Source organism: Ursus arctos, unplaced genomic scaffold (assembly GCF_023065955.2).
Source record: "Ursus arctos isolate Adak ecotype North America unplaced genomic scaffold, UrsArc2.0 scaffold_3, whole genome shotgun sequence".
Lineage (NCBI taxonomy): Eukaryota > Metazoa > Chordata > Mammalia > Carnivora > Ursidae > Ursus > Ursus arctos.
The window spans coordinates 74,850,530-74,865,806 of record NW_026622985.1 but is presented as its reverse complement, the minus strand read 5'-3'; the positions used below and the strand labels follow the sequence as shown (position 1 = coordinate 74,865,806).

The 15,277-nt window shown below is 38.8% G+C and overlaps 1 protein-coding gene across 10 annotated transcripts in view; it reads left to right on the top strand.

The window, feature by feature from the left end:
- The window catches only part of CADPS2 (calcium dependent secretion activator 2), a 513,662-nt gene that overhangs the window by 281,523 nt on the left and 216,862 nt on the right, over window positions 1-15,277 (top strand). For all 10 annotated transcript variants that reach the window (XM_044387950.3, XM_044387934.3, XM_044387928.3 and 7 more), the window contains exon 8: window positions 11,827-11,966. In XM_044387950.3, coding sequence (XP_044243885.1) covers window positions 11,827-11,966 — 140 coding nt within the window. The remainder of the gene's footprint in view (window positions 1-11,826; window positions 11,967-15,277) is intronic.

Below are 15,277 nucleotides of genomic sequence, written 5' to 3'. Positions count from 1 at the left end.
AATCTTTAAAAAAAAAAAAAAAGAACATCCTCAAGTCCATTACAAGCCTCCTCTTATAGTTGCTGCATTAAGGAAGGACGGTCCTGTGCATCTTGGAGCTATTCGGAGCCACTTAACATTCACCTTCACGGTGTTTAGCACTGGTTCAGAAAAGCTAAGTACTTCTGTTCCCTGCTAGTTATTGTCTGTAGTGTTCGAGTCAAAAACAAATTCTTTAGGTAAGAGGTACAAGATTCAGATTCATTATTGAGCACCAGAAACTGAGAAGTTTAAAACCTGCTTCCAGAAGAACTTGACTCTGGTATTGGCTCTGTGAAAATAGCCAGGAGAGCAAGAGGCCAAGACACTTAACTTCTCGTTCTCTGCCCTGACCTTTATTCCCCACCACCCTCTATCTTACCTTACCGTATACTGAATGTCTATCACCTATATTTAAGGATGCAGCTGGAGTTACTCAGGTTTAGACGTAGTCTGTAACCTTCTCCTTCCCACCCTACCATTGAATGTTCTGGATTAACAGAAATAAAATGGACTTGGCTCTGAAAATTCTTACAGTACTTAAATCAATAGATAGGTAAATACATACATATGTATTCTTACAGTGTTTAATCACCCAAGCAAGAACAAAGCTACGTTAGTAATTATAATGTTTGTGAAATAATTAAGGGAATAATCTGTTGGGTTGAGGGAGGGGGTTGTAACACTGAAAGTGTCTATTGTTATCCTGAAGTAATTTTCCTTAGTTATTCATTTAACTTCAGTGTCAAGTTATTTACATAACAAGAGTAATGCCTATCTTTTAAGGGTGATGTGAGAATTAATTTAAATTTTACAAAGCACTTTGTGGCATTCAGTTGAAAGGTTCTTTATAAATGCCAGGCATTATTATAACCAGACTAGTAAAAAGAAACGGGATAAAGCTTCTCATGCAGTATCCTCTAATAGAAACTGTATTGGTAAGGAAATATAAAGGTTACTGCTATTCATAATTTATGGTTGAGGGGAATAGATCAAGAATAATAATGATGCTTTTCTGTCTAGATAAGTCTTAAAAAACACAGATGTAGTGGTAATGGAATATATTGCTCCATCCAAGGAGAAATCGACACCTTACAAGCAGTAAAAGTGATATATGAAGATGAATAAAGGCCAATATCTTTAACTGAGCCATAAAAAATATAGTGACAGCCTTGACTATGTCTTTCAAAATCTTTAAGAAAGACTTGGTAATAGAAATAATCCTTAATCATTTGGGTTTGTGAAACTTTAAATTTGTTAGAAATATATCCATGTTGGTCTTCATTCCAGTAACCAAAATAATCAGCCTCATTATTAATCATTTAAAAAATTTATAGGATAAGGAAAGTCAAAACTTTAACAAAATAAAAAAACTTTTTCAAAAGATTTCATGTAAGCAGAATGCTTCAGGAATGTGAGAGAAATAAGCACACACAGAAACCTCTTGTTAAAATAATCAGACAAAGCTACTGATAGAAGTCTGTATGTAAAAATGTCTTTGAATCACATAGTTGGCAGAAGAAATTTAAAAGGTAAATTTAGGGTTTTTTTTTTTTTAATCAAATCTCGTCATTTTGTGTTCTTTCATGATCAAATTTCAGCCTTTATTATCTGTATTAGTTTCCTATTGTGACTTTGACAAATTACCAAAAACAAAACAAATTTATTGTCTTACATTTGTGGAGGTCAGAAGTCCAAAATGAATCTCAGTAAGCTAAAATCAAGATGTTGGCAGAGTGGAGTTCTTTCCAGAGGATCTAAGGAAGAATGCAATTTATTTTTACCTTTTCGGTTTCTAGAGACTGCTTGTATTCCTTGGCTATGGCCTCTTTCCGTGTCCAAAGCCATCACTGGCCAATTGAGTGTTTCTCACATCTCATGGCTCCAACACCCACTCTTCTTTTTTTTTTTTAAAGATTTTATTTATTTATTTGACAGAGATAGAGACAGCCAGCGAGAGAGGGAACACAAGCAGGGGGAGTGGGAGAGGAAGAAGCAGGCTCATAGCAGAGGAGCCTGATGTGGGGCTCGATCCCAGAACGCCGGGATCACGCCCTGAGCCGAAGGGAGATGCTTAACCGCTGTGCCACCCAGGAGCCCCCAACACCCACTCTTCTACCTTCCTCTTCCCTAATAACTCCGGTCATTGTATCGGTCCCACCTCAATAACCTAAGATTATCTTCCTATTTTAAGGTTGGCTAATTAGCGATCTGAATTCCACCTGCTACCTCAAATCTCTTTTGCCATGTAAGGTGACCTGCTCACAGTTTCTGCAGATTAGGATGTGTAGAGACATCTGTGGGAAACCTACTCTACCTACCACAGGAATGGAAAGATGAGAGTTTCATAAATTTTTACAGACTGGCAAATAGCATACAAACTCTGGCCTACAAAATCACTACCATCATTTTCTGTTACCAAATTTCGCAAGCCTTTTTCTCAAGTATCAATTTTAGGTTTGCATTTTTATTTCTAATTTCTCTGAGCATCTATCCAGTCAGCCAGCCAACAAATAACTTGGTAAGTGTCTAGTCTGGGATATGAAGGGGAATCGTGGTGAAGAAGGGCTTAATTGAAGATACTGGCTTACATTAACCTAGAAGCCACAGATGAGACGCTGTACCACAGAATAGCTTCTGCCTTCAGGGAGCACAGTCTGCTAAGTGCATTCTAAGAGCCCTTTCCTGTAATGGTTCATTATGAAGTAGAGATTTCAGAAGAGATTAAGGAATAATTTATACACCTTGGTTTTTCTTTTGCATATGCCCTCCTCAGCCTCCATCATGTAAATAACAATGTTTTTAATCTCTATCCTTTAACAAGTTAATGTCAGGAAAAACTACTGAATCAAGATTATACTTTTACTGTTTTATTTGAAAAGGGCCTTATTTAAAAAAAAAAAAGTACTATATAGAAGGAAGGAATTGAATGGTTCTCTGTCAGGCCAAATACTCATTTGGTAAGGAGTTGGGAGTTTGATCAGTTCCGTATTGTAAATTCCAGGATTCTTTCCAACTTTGAAAATAAAGGGAACTGGATTTAGCCTATGGACAATGAGGTTGGTAGAAGGCTTAATGCTAATCTTTCGGTACACAAAAGAGCATCAGTGTGAGTGAGCAGGTGTTCTTTGTTTCAACTAAGTAGGACAGGAAGCGGTGATATTAAATCGAAGGGGAAATAATTTGGACGAAGCAACCTCAAGTGTATTAAAACACTGGAAAATGTTACTAAGGATGTAGATTTCTCTCAGAAAAATCTTTTGATTTATCTACTCCACACACTGAAAATACAGAGGCCCTGATATTGGAGAAAATATATCCTAGTTATTAACATGTGCTAAATACAAATTTATTGAAATGAAGTAAATGCAGTTAGTCTTTCTCTCAAGGTCATAGCTCTCAGGAAGGTACTTGGTACGTGAAAAGTTCACATTGTGAACCTTAGATAAAGTATAAAATCTTAGTCATTGTGAATCTTAGCTAAAGTGTAAAATCACTGTCATTTGAAGGAGAAAGATAGAAAAATGTCAACTGAACCCAGAAAGTCAAGGTCTCGTATAGAGATAGCTCTACTTATCTGAGATGTTCCCTTATACATGTCCTTACAGACCTCTGTGTCTCAAGGACATCTGATTGTCAGCAAAAAGGGTTTTTAATCACAAATTGAAACATGATTCCAGCTACTAGCATTTTTACTCTCTCCTTACTCTGTTTTAAAGATGTATATTTAAGGCCAGTTCATCTCTCAGTTGGGTGTTAGGACACCTCACCACACTTCTGCTCTGAAATGTATACAGCTGAATAGAGGGGGGGGGGGGTGATTCTTTACTCAGGGGTATAAACATTTGATTGTCATTCCCTGGCTTAAAAGCATCTTTTAATCGCATGTTATGGGATAACCTATAAACTCCTTAGCAAAACATGCCCCTTTACAGCCTATCCCCAGTCTTCCTTTCTGCTCTCATCTGTCAGCACAACTTCCCATTTTCTTACCCTCCGCACCCTCCCTGGCTTTATTGCCCCTACATTTGCAAACAGTGCTCTTCTAGCCAAAGTGATCTTGCCCGGCTTGCCCTATCTTGATCACCTAAGAGTTAAATGAAGTTCTTTCCTCTTCCTTGGATAGATTTTTGTTCTTGAAACTATCACAGTCTGGCCTCACATAACTTGCTGAGATGTTGAGTGATTACTCTGTTAAACCAAGCAGTACCCTTTCTGTTTTTACTGTGCTTACTCTCTCATTGGCCATTTGGCACTGTTGGCCATTTCCTACTCTCTGAAACACTGTCCACCTTGAATATAGTGCATCACATTCTGGTTTTTCTGCCTCCTTGGCCTCTAGTCTCAATTATAGTGTTCTCTTCCTAATCCTCGAAAGTTTGTGTTTCACCTTCTTTTTTTTTTTTTTTTTTTTTTTAAGTATTAATTCACTCTATTCCCTATGCTGTATTTTTTTTTATCTCTGGCACTTATTTTATAACTGGAAGTTTGTACCTCTTGATCCCCATCACTTGTTTCGCCCGTATCCCTATCCACCACCCCGCGGCAACCACCAGTTCTCTGCATTTTAGAGACTGGGTTTTTTTCTGTTCTTTGTTCATTTGTTTTTTAGATTCCACACATAAGTGAAGTCATAGGGCATTTATCTTTCTCTAACTTAGTTCACTCAACATAATTGCTTTTGGGTCCACCCATGTTGTTTGAAATGGCAAGATCTCATTCTTTTTATGGCTGAGTAATATTCCATTACGTATATATACCACATCCTCTTCATTCATCTGTTGATGGACTTTGGGGTTGCTTTCATATCTTGGCTATTGTAAATAATGCAGCGAGAAATATAGAGGTGTACGTATCTTCTTGAATTAGTGTTTTCTTTGGATAAATACTCAGTAGTGGAATTACTAGATCATACGATAATTCTATTTTTCATTTTTCGAGGAACTGCCAGTCCTCTTTTCCACAGTAGTGGTACCTCTTTACATCCATAGTGCATGAAGTTTCCCTCTTCTCCACATCCTTACCAACACTTGTTTTGTATCTTTTTGAGCCTAGTATTCTGACAGGTGTGAGATATCTCATTTTGGTTTTGATTTGCATTTGCCTGATGATTAATAATGTTGAGCATCTTTTCATGTGTCTGTTAGTGTTCTCCTTACCTGTTGATGAGATGGGGAATTGACATGGCAGAAGATCCAATGAGGATTTGTATTGGTTGAAGTCCTTGTGGGGGGCAAGCAATGGAAGCTGACTGGGGGTAGGTTCAGGAAACAAAGAAGGAACTGACCAGTTAAGCTTGGGGAAGGGCTTGAGAACCAAAGATAGTAGTAAGAATATTAGCAAAGGATTGTGTGCCTTTTTCTAGAGTCCTGCTCCTGGGGGGGGGGGGGGTAGCTCAGTTCCAACAGCCTCGTGTCTTTGTCTCAGTTTCTTCCCCATGTCTTGCCTTGTAATTTTTATGTGTTCTTTGAGACTCCTAAATGAAAGTAATTTCCCTATACATTCTGTCCTGATTCCTTCCAGAATTGCTGGCTGTACCCATCTTTGAGCTAGAATTGTATCAAGTATGTATCTCTAATTTAAGACTAAAATCCAAGAATTGTGGTCACATACTCTTATTTTCTTTCTCTAGGCTAACAGATATTCATGGAAAAGGACAATGAATTGCTTACCTAGCACCAGGGCCTATCTAGCTCCCTTTAGTTCTAGATTTTTCCCCTTTTAGTTTTTACATTTTTCAGACCTTTGTTGAAATCATTTAGAAATTTGGAAGGCCTTAAATGGATAGGTCACAAAGTTAAAATAATGTGAAACGTGCACAAATGCACATGGCTTGGATATAATATATTTTAATAGGAGGAAAACAGTGTAGAGGTGTCAGCAAACCTATGTTAAGATCCAGTGAATCGCCTATTACTCTAAACATTATGTGTTTATGTATTAATACGCTTCATACTTAAGGGGTTTTTTTCCTGTATATTAAATTTGACAAAATTTTAAACAAAGCCTAAAAAAAATTTGTGCTTTTCATTACACCTCAGCAAAGACGGCAAGTAGTGTTGACATTTTATTATGAAGAAGATAGGTTGGTTTTATATTTAAGATAAGGAATCATAAAATGTGTCATGCTAAGTGACAAGACATTTAAAGTGTTGGTGACAAAAATAAACGAGAAGAACCAGAAATGTGTATAGAAATGAATAGCAAAGAAGAGGCAACTTTGCTAAATAATAGAAGAAACTATTTTGTACAGAGCCATAATTTGAGATATAAACCCAGACAAGAGCAGAATCCTTAGTAAATGTTTATATCTGTTAAATATTTTAATTACTATGCCAAGTCCTATTCAAGTAGAACTGCTTCTCTTAAAATTTTTGAGTACTTACCTGTGAAAGAAGACCTATGATGCCAAACTCTGTTAATGTACTACTTAGGATACTACTAAATGCTGCAACAAACATTTCACTAGTTCAAAACAGTAACACCTGCATAACGGTTTGCTGTGGGCATTCCTGATAGATGGGGTAGCTTTCCTCCGTGTGGTGAGTCAGGCTTATAGTTTCTTCCGTTTCGTTTTATGGCTCTCACTTCCTAGAGCATTGGAGTTCTCTGCATTTGGCTAGCAGATAGTAAAAAGGATGAGACGGCATACCTGTATCTTCATCGTTTTTCCCCAGAGTGATGCTTACCACTTCTCTTCATATTCCATTAGCTAGAACTTTCATATGTCCCTACTTAGATGCAAGAGGAGCTAGAAAATACAATCTCTGTCTGACTAGCTGCTTCTAGCTAGTTCTGTGCTAGGCAAAGCACAAATCCTAGTAAACAGATGATCAGCTGTAGTTTGCCCCTGTAGCCAAAGATGAAAATAGGTCTGTTACCCTTCCTCCTACACATAGAACACATTCGCTTCATCTCAAGGGAATCAACCCAAAGTTTCATCCAGGCCAGAATCCAGCATCTCTGTCAGGCCCAGCTGTGGCTCTTTGCAACCTATGAACTACTCCACCTCCCCTCCCCACCCTGCCCTAGCACCAATCCAGTCTACAGCAGTGGAACAGATGTAGGCGAGCTACAATCAAGTAGCCCATTTCGGCGGGGGGGGGGGGGGGGGGGGGGGGGTAAAGTGAAAATACATAGCAATAATTGTCCAGGGACAAGACTGAAATCCTGTCTTGCAGTGTTCAGGATCTCTTGATTAGACCATTGTTCTGCATCTGAACAAGAGCTCCTTTGTCCTCTATTCCTCCTGGTCCTTTAGGCTCTACACATTGGGAGCTGCTGCTTGTCTGTTACCATCTGCATCAATGTAGAGGACATAACCACTTCATGCTTGTGCAATTTGGGGACCTGGAGACTGTTTTACAGTCATTGTTAAAACTAGGTTCAGGACTTATCCACCAGTACAGTTCTTTTGTAAACAATGTATTTCCTATGGATGGACCTCCATTTGTTACATGTGTCAGTGTTTGTCAGGAGAAACAGACAATTTTAGGTCTTTGAAAAGGAGGAAATGTAACCCAGGGTATTAGTTCCCATGTGATAGAACCGAGCCAACAAAGACATGACAGTGAGTGAACCCAGAGACTGACAAAATCAGAAAACGTTGGCACATCTCAGGGATAGGAGGGCAATGAGAGGAAGTAAGATCATCCGATAGTTTTGAACTCTGCTCTGATAAGAAACTATGAACTCCCTGAAGGATCTGAGCCATCTGTCTTCTTTCACCTTTGAGTGTCCCCACATAATGGGTCCTCACATGTTTAATTGAACAGAGATAAGCAATAAATTCTTCCACTGACTTCACTTAGAAGTACCCATTAGGAAACTAAAATGTGGCGGAAATGATGGTATTCAATAGTGAGATGATCCTTAATTTGCGGATAAGATGCAATTAGTTGTTTTGGGACCTTATTTAGTGACCCGTCATCAGCATTTAGAGAATGAGAAAATTGCCAGAGGTTTTCACTTAAATATTCTCATCCTGTATAAGACTTTTGGGGTTTGAAACAATACCAATTTTTGTGTAAACATAGAAAGAAGAATTAGAAAGGAATAAAGTCTGTAGGTGGCTCATGCCAAAATAAATTTGGGGGGGGGGGAAAGGATGTGGTAGGGAGAAGGAGAAAAAGCTTTCCAGAATTGCTAGGGGAATGGCTGCTACAGCTTCAGAGGGTGGGGGATAGACAGCCCTTCGTCTTTGTTTCTTTTTTGGAATTCTCCTCTAAGTTGATAACAACATTGTTTTGTCTATTGGTTTGAGCCAAAAATTATTATTTTTTTAACTGTCATTTAAGAATCTGCAAAATGTTCCATTGGATATTTTAGCAGTCAGAAAGGACTAATTCTATAATATCATTTTTTTAAAATATCACAAATGCCGTTTTATCTGTTACTGGATGTGCCTTTATATGCTGAAGCGTGTAGATATGCTGGATTCAACTCCACTGTGGCTTTTAGGATAGGCTTGAGAAAAGTCTCAAAATAGTAGTTGCATTTAACAACTGGGAGGTTGAGAATAGTTTAAGAAGCTTTTATGACTGTTGTCTTTCCTAGAGAGAAAAAGAGCTTTGCTTGAAAATTTGTCTGTGAATAGTTCCACTTATACATGAAATGAAGGCTTTTGTTTTTTGGCAGAGCGTGCCAAATTCACTTGCCGCGTTTTGTTGTTAAGAACATTTTAGCATACCTGAGTGTGTTTCTAATTCTTCATTTATATAGAAATTTCAGGTTTGTTTACTTGTCACACTGGTTTAAAGTAAGAGTGGATTAAAATATACACTGCATTTCATATCTTTATCCTTCAGAATATAGTCCTCCCATTTAAAAATGTGAAGGCTTGGATACATGCCATGTCTAAATAATGTTACGACTGACTAAAGTGGGGAAAATATATCGTTTTATGTACAGGCATACCTCAGAGATACTGTGAGTTTAGTTCCAGAGTTCTGCAATAAAATGGGTATCCTGATGAAGTGAGTCAAATGAGTTTTTTGGTTTCTCAGTGCATATAAAAGTTATGGGTACACTATACTGTAATCTGTTAGTGTGCAATAACATCATCTTTAAAAAGTATGTACCTTAATTAAAAAATACTTATTACTAAAAATGCTAAATATCTTCTGAGCTTTCAGGAAATCGCGATCTTTTTGCTGGTGGAGGATCCTGCCTTGATGTCGATGATCCTTGACTGTGCAGGGTGGTGGTTCCTGAAGGTTAGGGTGGCCATGGTCACTTCTTAAATTGAGACCACACGAAGTTTGCCGTTATTGATCGACTCTTCCTTTCGTGAACGATTTCTCTAGCATGCGATGCTGTTTGCGAGCATTCTACACACAGTAGAACTTCCTTCAGAGTTAGAATCAGTCCTCTCAAACCCTGCCACTGCTTTGCCAGCTAAGTCTGTGTGATACTCTAAATCCTTTATTGTCAGTTCAACGGTCTTCACAGCATCTTCATCAGGAGTGGATTCCATCTCAAAGCACGTCCTTTACTCATTCACAAGAAGTACCTGCTGACGTGTTCCCATGAGACTGCAGCCGTTTGTTGTGTGACTCTGCCTTTCACTTGAACACTTACAGGTCATTGCAGGGTAATTAATTGGCCTCATGCCAATCTTGTTGTATCTCAAGAAATAGTTGTTCAGTCCCATCGTCAGGCTCTACTTCTGGTTCTCTTGCTGTTTGCAGCACATCTGCAGTTACTTCCTCCACTGAAGTCTTGAAACTTCCTAAAATCATCCAGGAGAATTGGAATCAACTTCTTCCAAACTCCTGCTACTGTTGATATTTTGACCTCTTCCCATGAATCATAAATGTTCTTAATGGCACCTAGAATGGTGAATCCTTTCCAGAAGGTTTTCTATTTACCTTGCCTAGATCCATCAGAGTAATCATTATCTACGGCAGCTTTAGCCTTACAAAGTATGTTTCTTACATAAGACTTCAAAGTGAAAATCACTCCTCGATCCATGGGCTGCAGGACGGATGTTGTGTTAGCAAGCATGGAAAGAACATTAATCTCCTTGTCCATCTCCATCAGAGATCTTGGGTGACCAGGTGCATTGTCATTAAACAGTAATATTTTGAAAGGAATCTTTTTTCTGAGCAGTAGGTCTCAACAGTGGACTTAAAATAGCCAGTAAACCACGTTATAAACAGATGTGCTGTTATCAGGGCTTTGTTATTCCATTTACAGAGCTCAAGCAGAGCAGATTTAGTATCATTCTTAAGGGCCCTAGGATTTTTGGAATGGTAGGTAAATGAGCTTTAGCTTCAAATTAAAGTCACCAGCTACATGAGCCCCTAATAAGAGAGTCCGCCTGTCCGTTGGATGCTTTGAAACCAGTAAGTGACTTCTCCTCTCTAGCTATGAAAGTCTAAGATGATCTCTTCTCCCAATATAAGACTGTTTCGTGTACATCGAAAATATGTTGTTCAGCGTTGCCACTTTTATTAGTTACGGAGATTGGTTTCTTTCCTTAAACCTCATGAACCAACCTCTGCTAGTTTCAGACTTTTCTTCTGCAGCTGCCTTACCTCTCTCATCCTGCACAGAATTGCAAACAGTTCGGGTCTTGCTCTGCATGAGGCATGAGGGAATGTTGTGGCTTATTTGATCTTCTATCCCAACCACTGAAACTTTCTCTGTATTAGCAATAAGGCTGTTTTGCTTTTTATCACTTATGCATGCCCTGGAGTACACCTTCAATTTCATGCAAGAACTTTCCTTTGCAATGACAACTTGGCCCACGAGACCTAGCCTTCAGCCTATCTTGGCTTTTGACATGCCTTCCTCATTAAGCTTAGTGATTTCTAGATTTTGATTTAAAGTGATACGGGTGACTCCTTCTTTAACTTGAACACTCAGAGGCTATCATAAGGTTATTATCTGATCACAGATCACCATCACAGATAGAATAATAATGTGAAAGTTTGAAACATTTTGAGAATTACCAAAAATGTGACGGAGACGCAAGGTGAGCAGATGCTGTTGGCGAAACGGCACCAGTAGGCCTGCTCAACGCAGGCTTGCCACAGACTTTAATTTGTAAAATGTGGTGTCTGTGAAGAACAACACAGTGAAATGCTGTAAGATGGGGTATGCTTATACATGACGCGTATTATCGGAAGAGTAAGCTTTTCTTCTGTGTTGGCTTTGTGAAGCTGTGGGGCTATGAAATAATCACTTGGTAATTTGGAAGTTTTGTTAAGAATAATTACTTTGTTTCAATCATAATATCATCTTCATAGTTTTGAAAACATGTCATCAGGGCGAAAAATCCTTTGGTATTGATCTAAGACAGAAAATGTGCTATGATGCCAGTCTTTTCCATCTCTTATTGAGTTGATTTCATTCAACACTATTTTACAATGAAAGTATTAAAATACGAGTTATATTTTTGCTGCCTAAAATAATTGGTTTTACTTTCTTAAACATGCTATCTGTAATTTCAAAAAATATTTCTCTCTGAACTTTTGTCCTGAGGAGTTTAGAATAGTCTTGAAATTATAGGTGACTAACAAGTATTTCTCAGCTGTCAATTCAGCTGCAGCCTTTGTGCTCTTACCTCATTATGAAGTGACACAGGAAGAAAACTCGTTATGTGATAATATGAAAACACATATTTGTCAAAAAGATAAATGAGTCTGTATTGAAAACCCATCTGTTGTGGTGAGAGTCAAATGGCTTAGACACATTTGGGCATGATACCTTCTTTTTAAACAGGAAAACATAGAAAAGATTTCCGTTTCAATCACTAGGCACTGTATTGTGCACTTAAATGTTTTCTTTTTGTGTCTTTTACAGGTGATATTATACCCAACGTCTAATAGCTCCAAGTCAGCTGAGTTGCACCGAATGATAGTTCCAAAAAATAGCCAGGACTCGGACTTAAAAATCAAATTAGCAGTACGAATGGATAAACCGCCACATATGAAACATAGTGGGTGAGTGTGTACTTGAAGATCTTTTTCTTCTGAATTAGTGGATTTAATTTCAATGTTTCACTTTTGTCAGTTTACTGACAGAGTCAGTATATCATGGAATTTTCCTCCAAAATGACATTTATGGGATAACTTAATTTTTTAAACTCCTAGACACCTTTAGATCTAAACACATGGGTATTTAATTAAAATAACTGTTTCCATGCTAACATAACATTGGTAACGATTGCATGGTATTTTACAACATTTCTGTGGATAAAGAGTAGTGATAGATGGAGATAACTTCTAAGAGATACTTTGCAAAACATAATGATGGTTGAAACAAGCATAGCATTCAGGTCTCTAGAAATAGTTAAACTTTCTTAAAATATATTAAAGCTAAAATGTCATTCAGATATAACCCAGGAGGCTGTGAAAGTTGTGTCAGGGAGGAATGTGAGTGTTCATCCAATGTGTGAGTGGAAAACTACATCAATACTGGAGGAACCGACGCTGGTGGGTAAGCCAGACCACAGAGCCTGTCTCCTGGGGACTCCCGTGGGCCAGGGTCAGCCCTCATCTCAGCCAGGGTTCTTTATCCCTTGTAGTTGGTGAGGTAACAGGTCTGGATTCTTGAATACAATAAAATGAGTTTGTTAAAAACCTGGGTCTTTCTAAGATTAACACTATTGGACTCACTACAGTCAAATCCCAGCACAGGGCTTTTAGTTATTAGGAAAGAATGTGACCTTTTTTTCACAGTGGAGAGAAGCAGTTGCTAAAATGGCCCCCTCTGAGATTAGCAACCAACATAAGAGTCTAAGAAGGTGCTTTCCTGTACGGAGAGGTGTCGTCTGTGGGCTTTGGAGCCAAATCACCAACACTGTGGCTGAGTTAACTGATGAGTCAATAAGATAAGGAGTTTTTGGATGACTAACAGGGTTAAGGACTACATTGCTTCCTTGGTTTGGATGGGCAACATAAGCAGAGTCAGAACAAGTCTCACTGATGGGAAGAACAGCTCAGAGGGCGGGCTCTTTGAAAGGAAACCATAATTTGGGTAGCCCATACTATGGCATCTTCAATGTAGTAATGCACAGTAAAGGCCAACCATGACTCAGCTCGTAACGCAGATTGAGTTCTGGGATTTAATAGAGTTCTGCTCATTCCTCCGTCTGCCTGCTCACCATGGGTTTATTTAGCAGGTATGTATTGAGCCCTTACTCTGTTCTTCCCAGAGCAAACCTCAGTGGTGTACTCTCTCTGGTCTAAAGGAAGTGGCTGGTCAGGGATTCGGGCTTGTGTACAAATAATTATAATAGTGAACAATAAGTGCTCCAAGAGAGGAATGGGAACTGGTGAGAAGGACACCTGATTTTAGCTGCAGTTAGTCATGAAAATCTCACAAGTCACCTGACTTTTGAGATAAAACCTGAAGTATGCATTCAGGTGGGCAATGAGGAGGAAGGTTCCATTCACATGACATAGCATATTCATGGGCAAGAAAGAGTTCTGGAAGGACTTTCAAAGCCAATGAAGACAAGTTGGGTGCAGCTGGCATAGAGAGCTGTGAGAATCGAGAGCTGGAATACTACTTCCCCAAAGTGCTTAGAGACAAGTAGAGTCTAGAGTTAGACACAAAGGAACGTATGTTCCCGGCACAGTAGTTATTTCGCTACTATTTTTATATCCGTCTCTTTTGATGAAGGGCACCATAAGAAATCGGAACCTGTGTATTATAATTCCAACGTAGTCTTTAATTTGCAAAGCACCCTGGTGAATACCCCTGGCACCTTCAAAGTGTCCCAAGAACCAAGATTAAACTTGAGGTTGGGCATGTGGCAAGTTCTGCAGCCTTTCACTTCTGTGGAAAGAAAGCCCTGCTCTCCTCTTTGGCAACTTCTTCCTTTAGAATGCTCCAGGGCAGGTGGGACCATCCAACGCCCTGCCAAGACCTGATTTTTTGTTTTCCTTTTTTTATTTTTTATTATTAATCCTTTGCACTGAAGGAGAACTGGTTTATACCTTACCTCTGAGCCTCTAAGTCAGGAACCCCAGGATGGGTCTGGAGTTGACTTCTGTCCAAGACTACCGGTCAAGGGGATCATTAAAGAGAATATATCACAGCCTCTCAATTTAATATAGAAAGCCGAAGAACTCACTTTGGATTCAGATCAGGAATGCTTTAGATCCAGCCAGGTGGATTATCATCTGCCATCTCTAAAAGATACCAACAGGCAATTCTAGACATGCAGATATCTCTGCAGTTTATAGTATAGTCTCCTTCTACTAGCAGTAGAAGGAAAGAATTCTAGAGCTGAAAATACCTGTGATGCTGTTCTGCTAGTTGGGGTGTTATGCAGCATAATTAAGAATATCATATTCCGTAGGGGCGCCTGGGTGGCACAGCGGTTAAGCGTCTGCCTTCGGCTCAGGGCGTGATCCTGGCGTTATGGGATCGAGCCCCACATCAGGCTCCTCTGCTGTGAGCTTGCTTCTTCCTCTCCCACTCCCCCTGACTGTGTTCCCTCTCTCGTTGGCTGTCTCTATCTCTGTCAAATAAATAAATAAAATCTTTAAAAAAAATATATTCCATAGTAGCGATTCAGTAAAAGCTAATTTAATGTCCATATTGGATGTAATAATAATGACGATGGTCCAGGAGAATTAAAGATTTTCAGCATTGCTGTAATAGCAGTGTATCCCTGTGGGCAGGTCAGGTGCTCTAGCACAAGCAGCTGTTTGGGTTCCTTGGTGCTTGTGGAAACACATAAATATTTTAAATATCACCCCTGTGAATATGGGCAAACATGATTTGACATCATAACTGTATTCATCTCTTTTCTGCAGTGTTTCATAAATGGATTTTACTGAGCTTAATTACATTTAAGAAGAGAAAGTCCACTAACCTTTTCCTTCCAAGTACTCCCTCATCTGCCAAAGCGATAATAGGACAGGAGTAGTAGATTAATAGCGGTTTTCTTTGGGGCTGGGTTGTGTTCTGTCAATAATTCATCCTATAATGAATAATTAACAGAGGAGTAATGAATAATTGAAAAAGAGACAAGTTAAGAAAAGATTAATTTATCTTTAAAATATGGCAAACCCCTCTTATAGAGAGATTATCAAGTGGATTAAACAATAAATTGGGAGGGTGATGGATTTTCATCTTCAGAGCACTTTTGAGAACTAGACTTTGAAATCCTCTGGGTCTTTAGTTATAAAACCTGTTGGATGTTCTAAGAATGTGGGCATCTCTTATGTGAACCATTATAACATGTAAATAGATGAATATTCATCACATATATAGCACCTGTGTGGGCCCTCAATACATT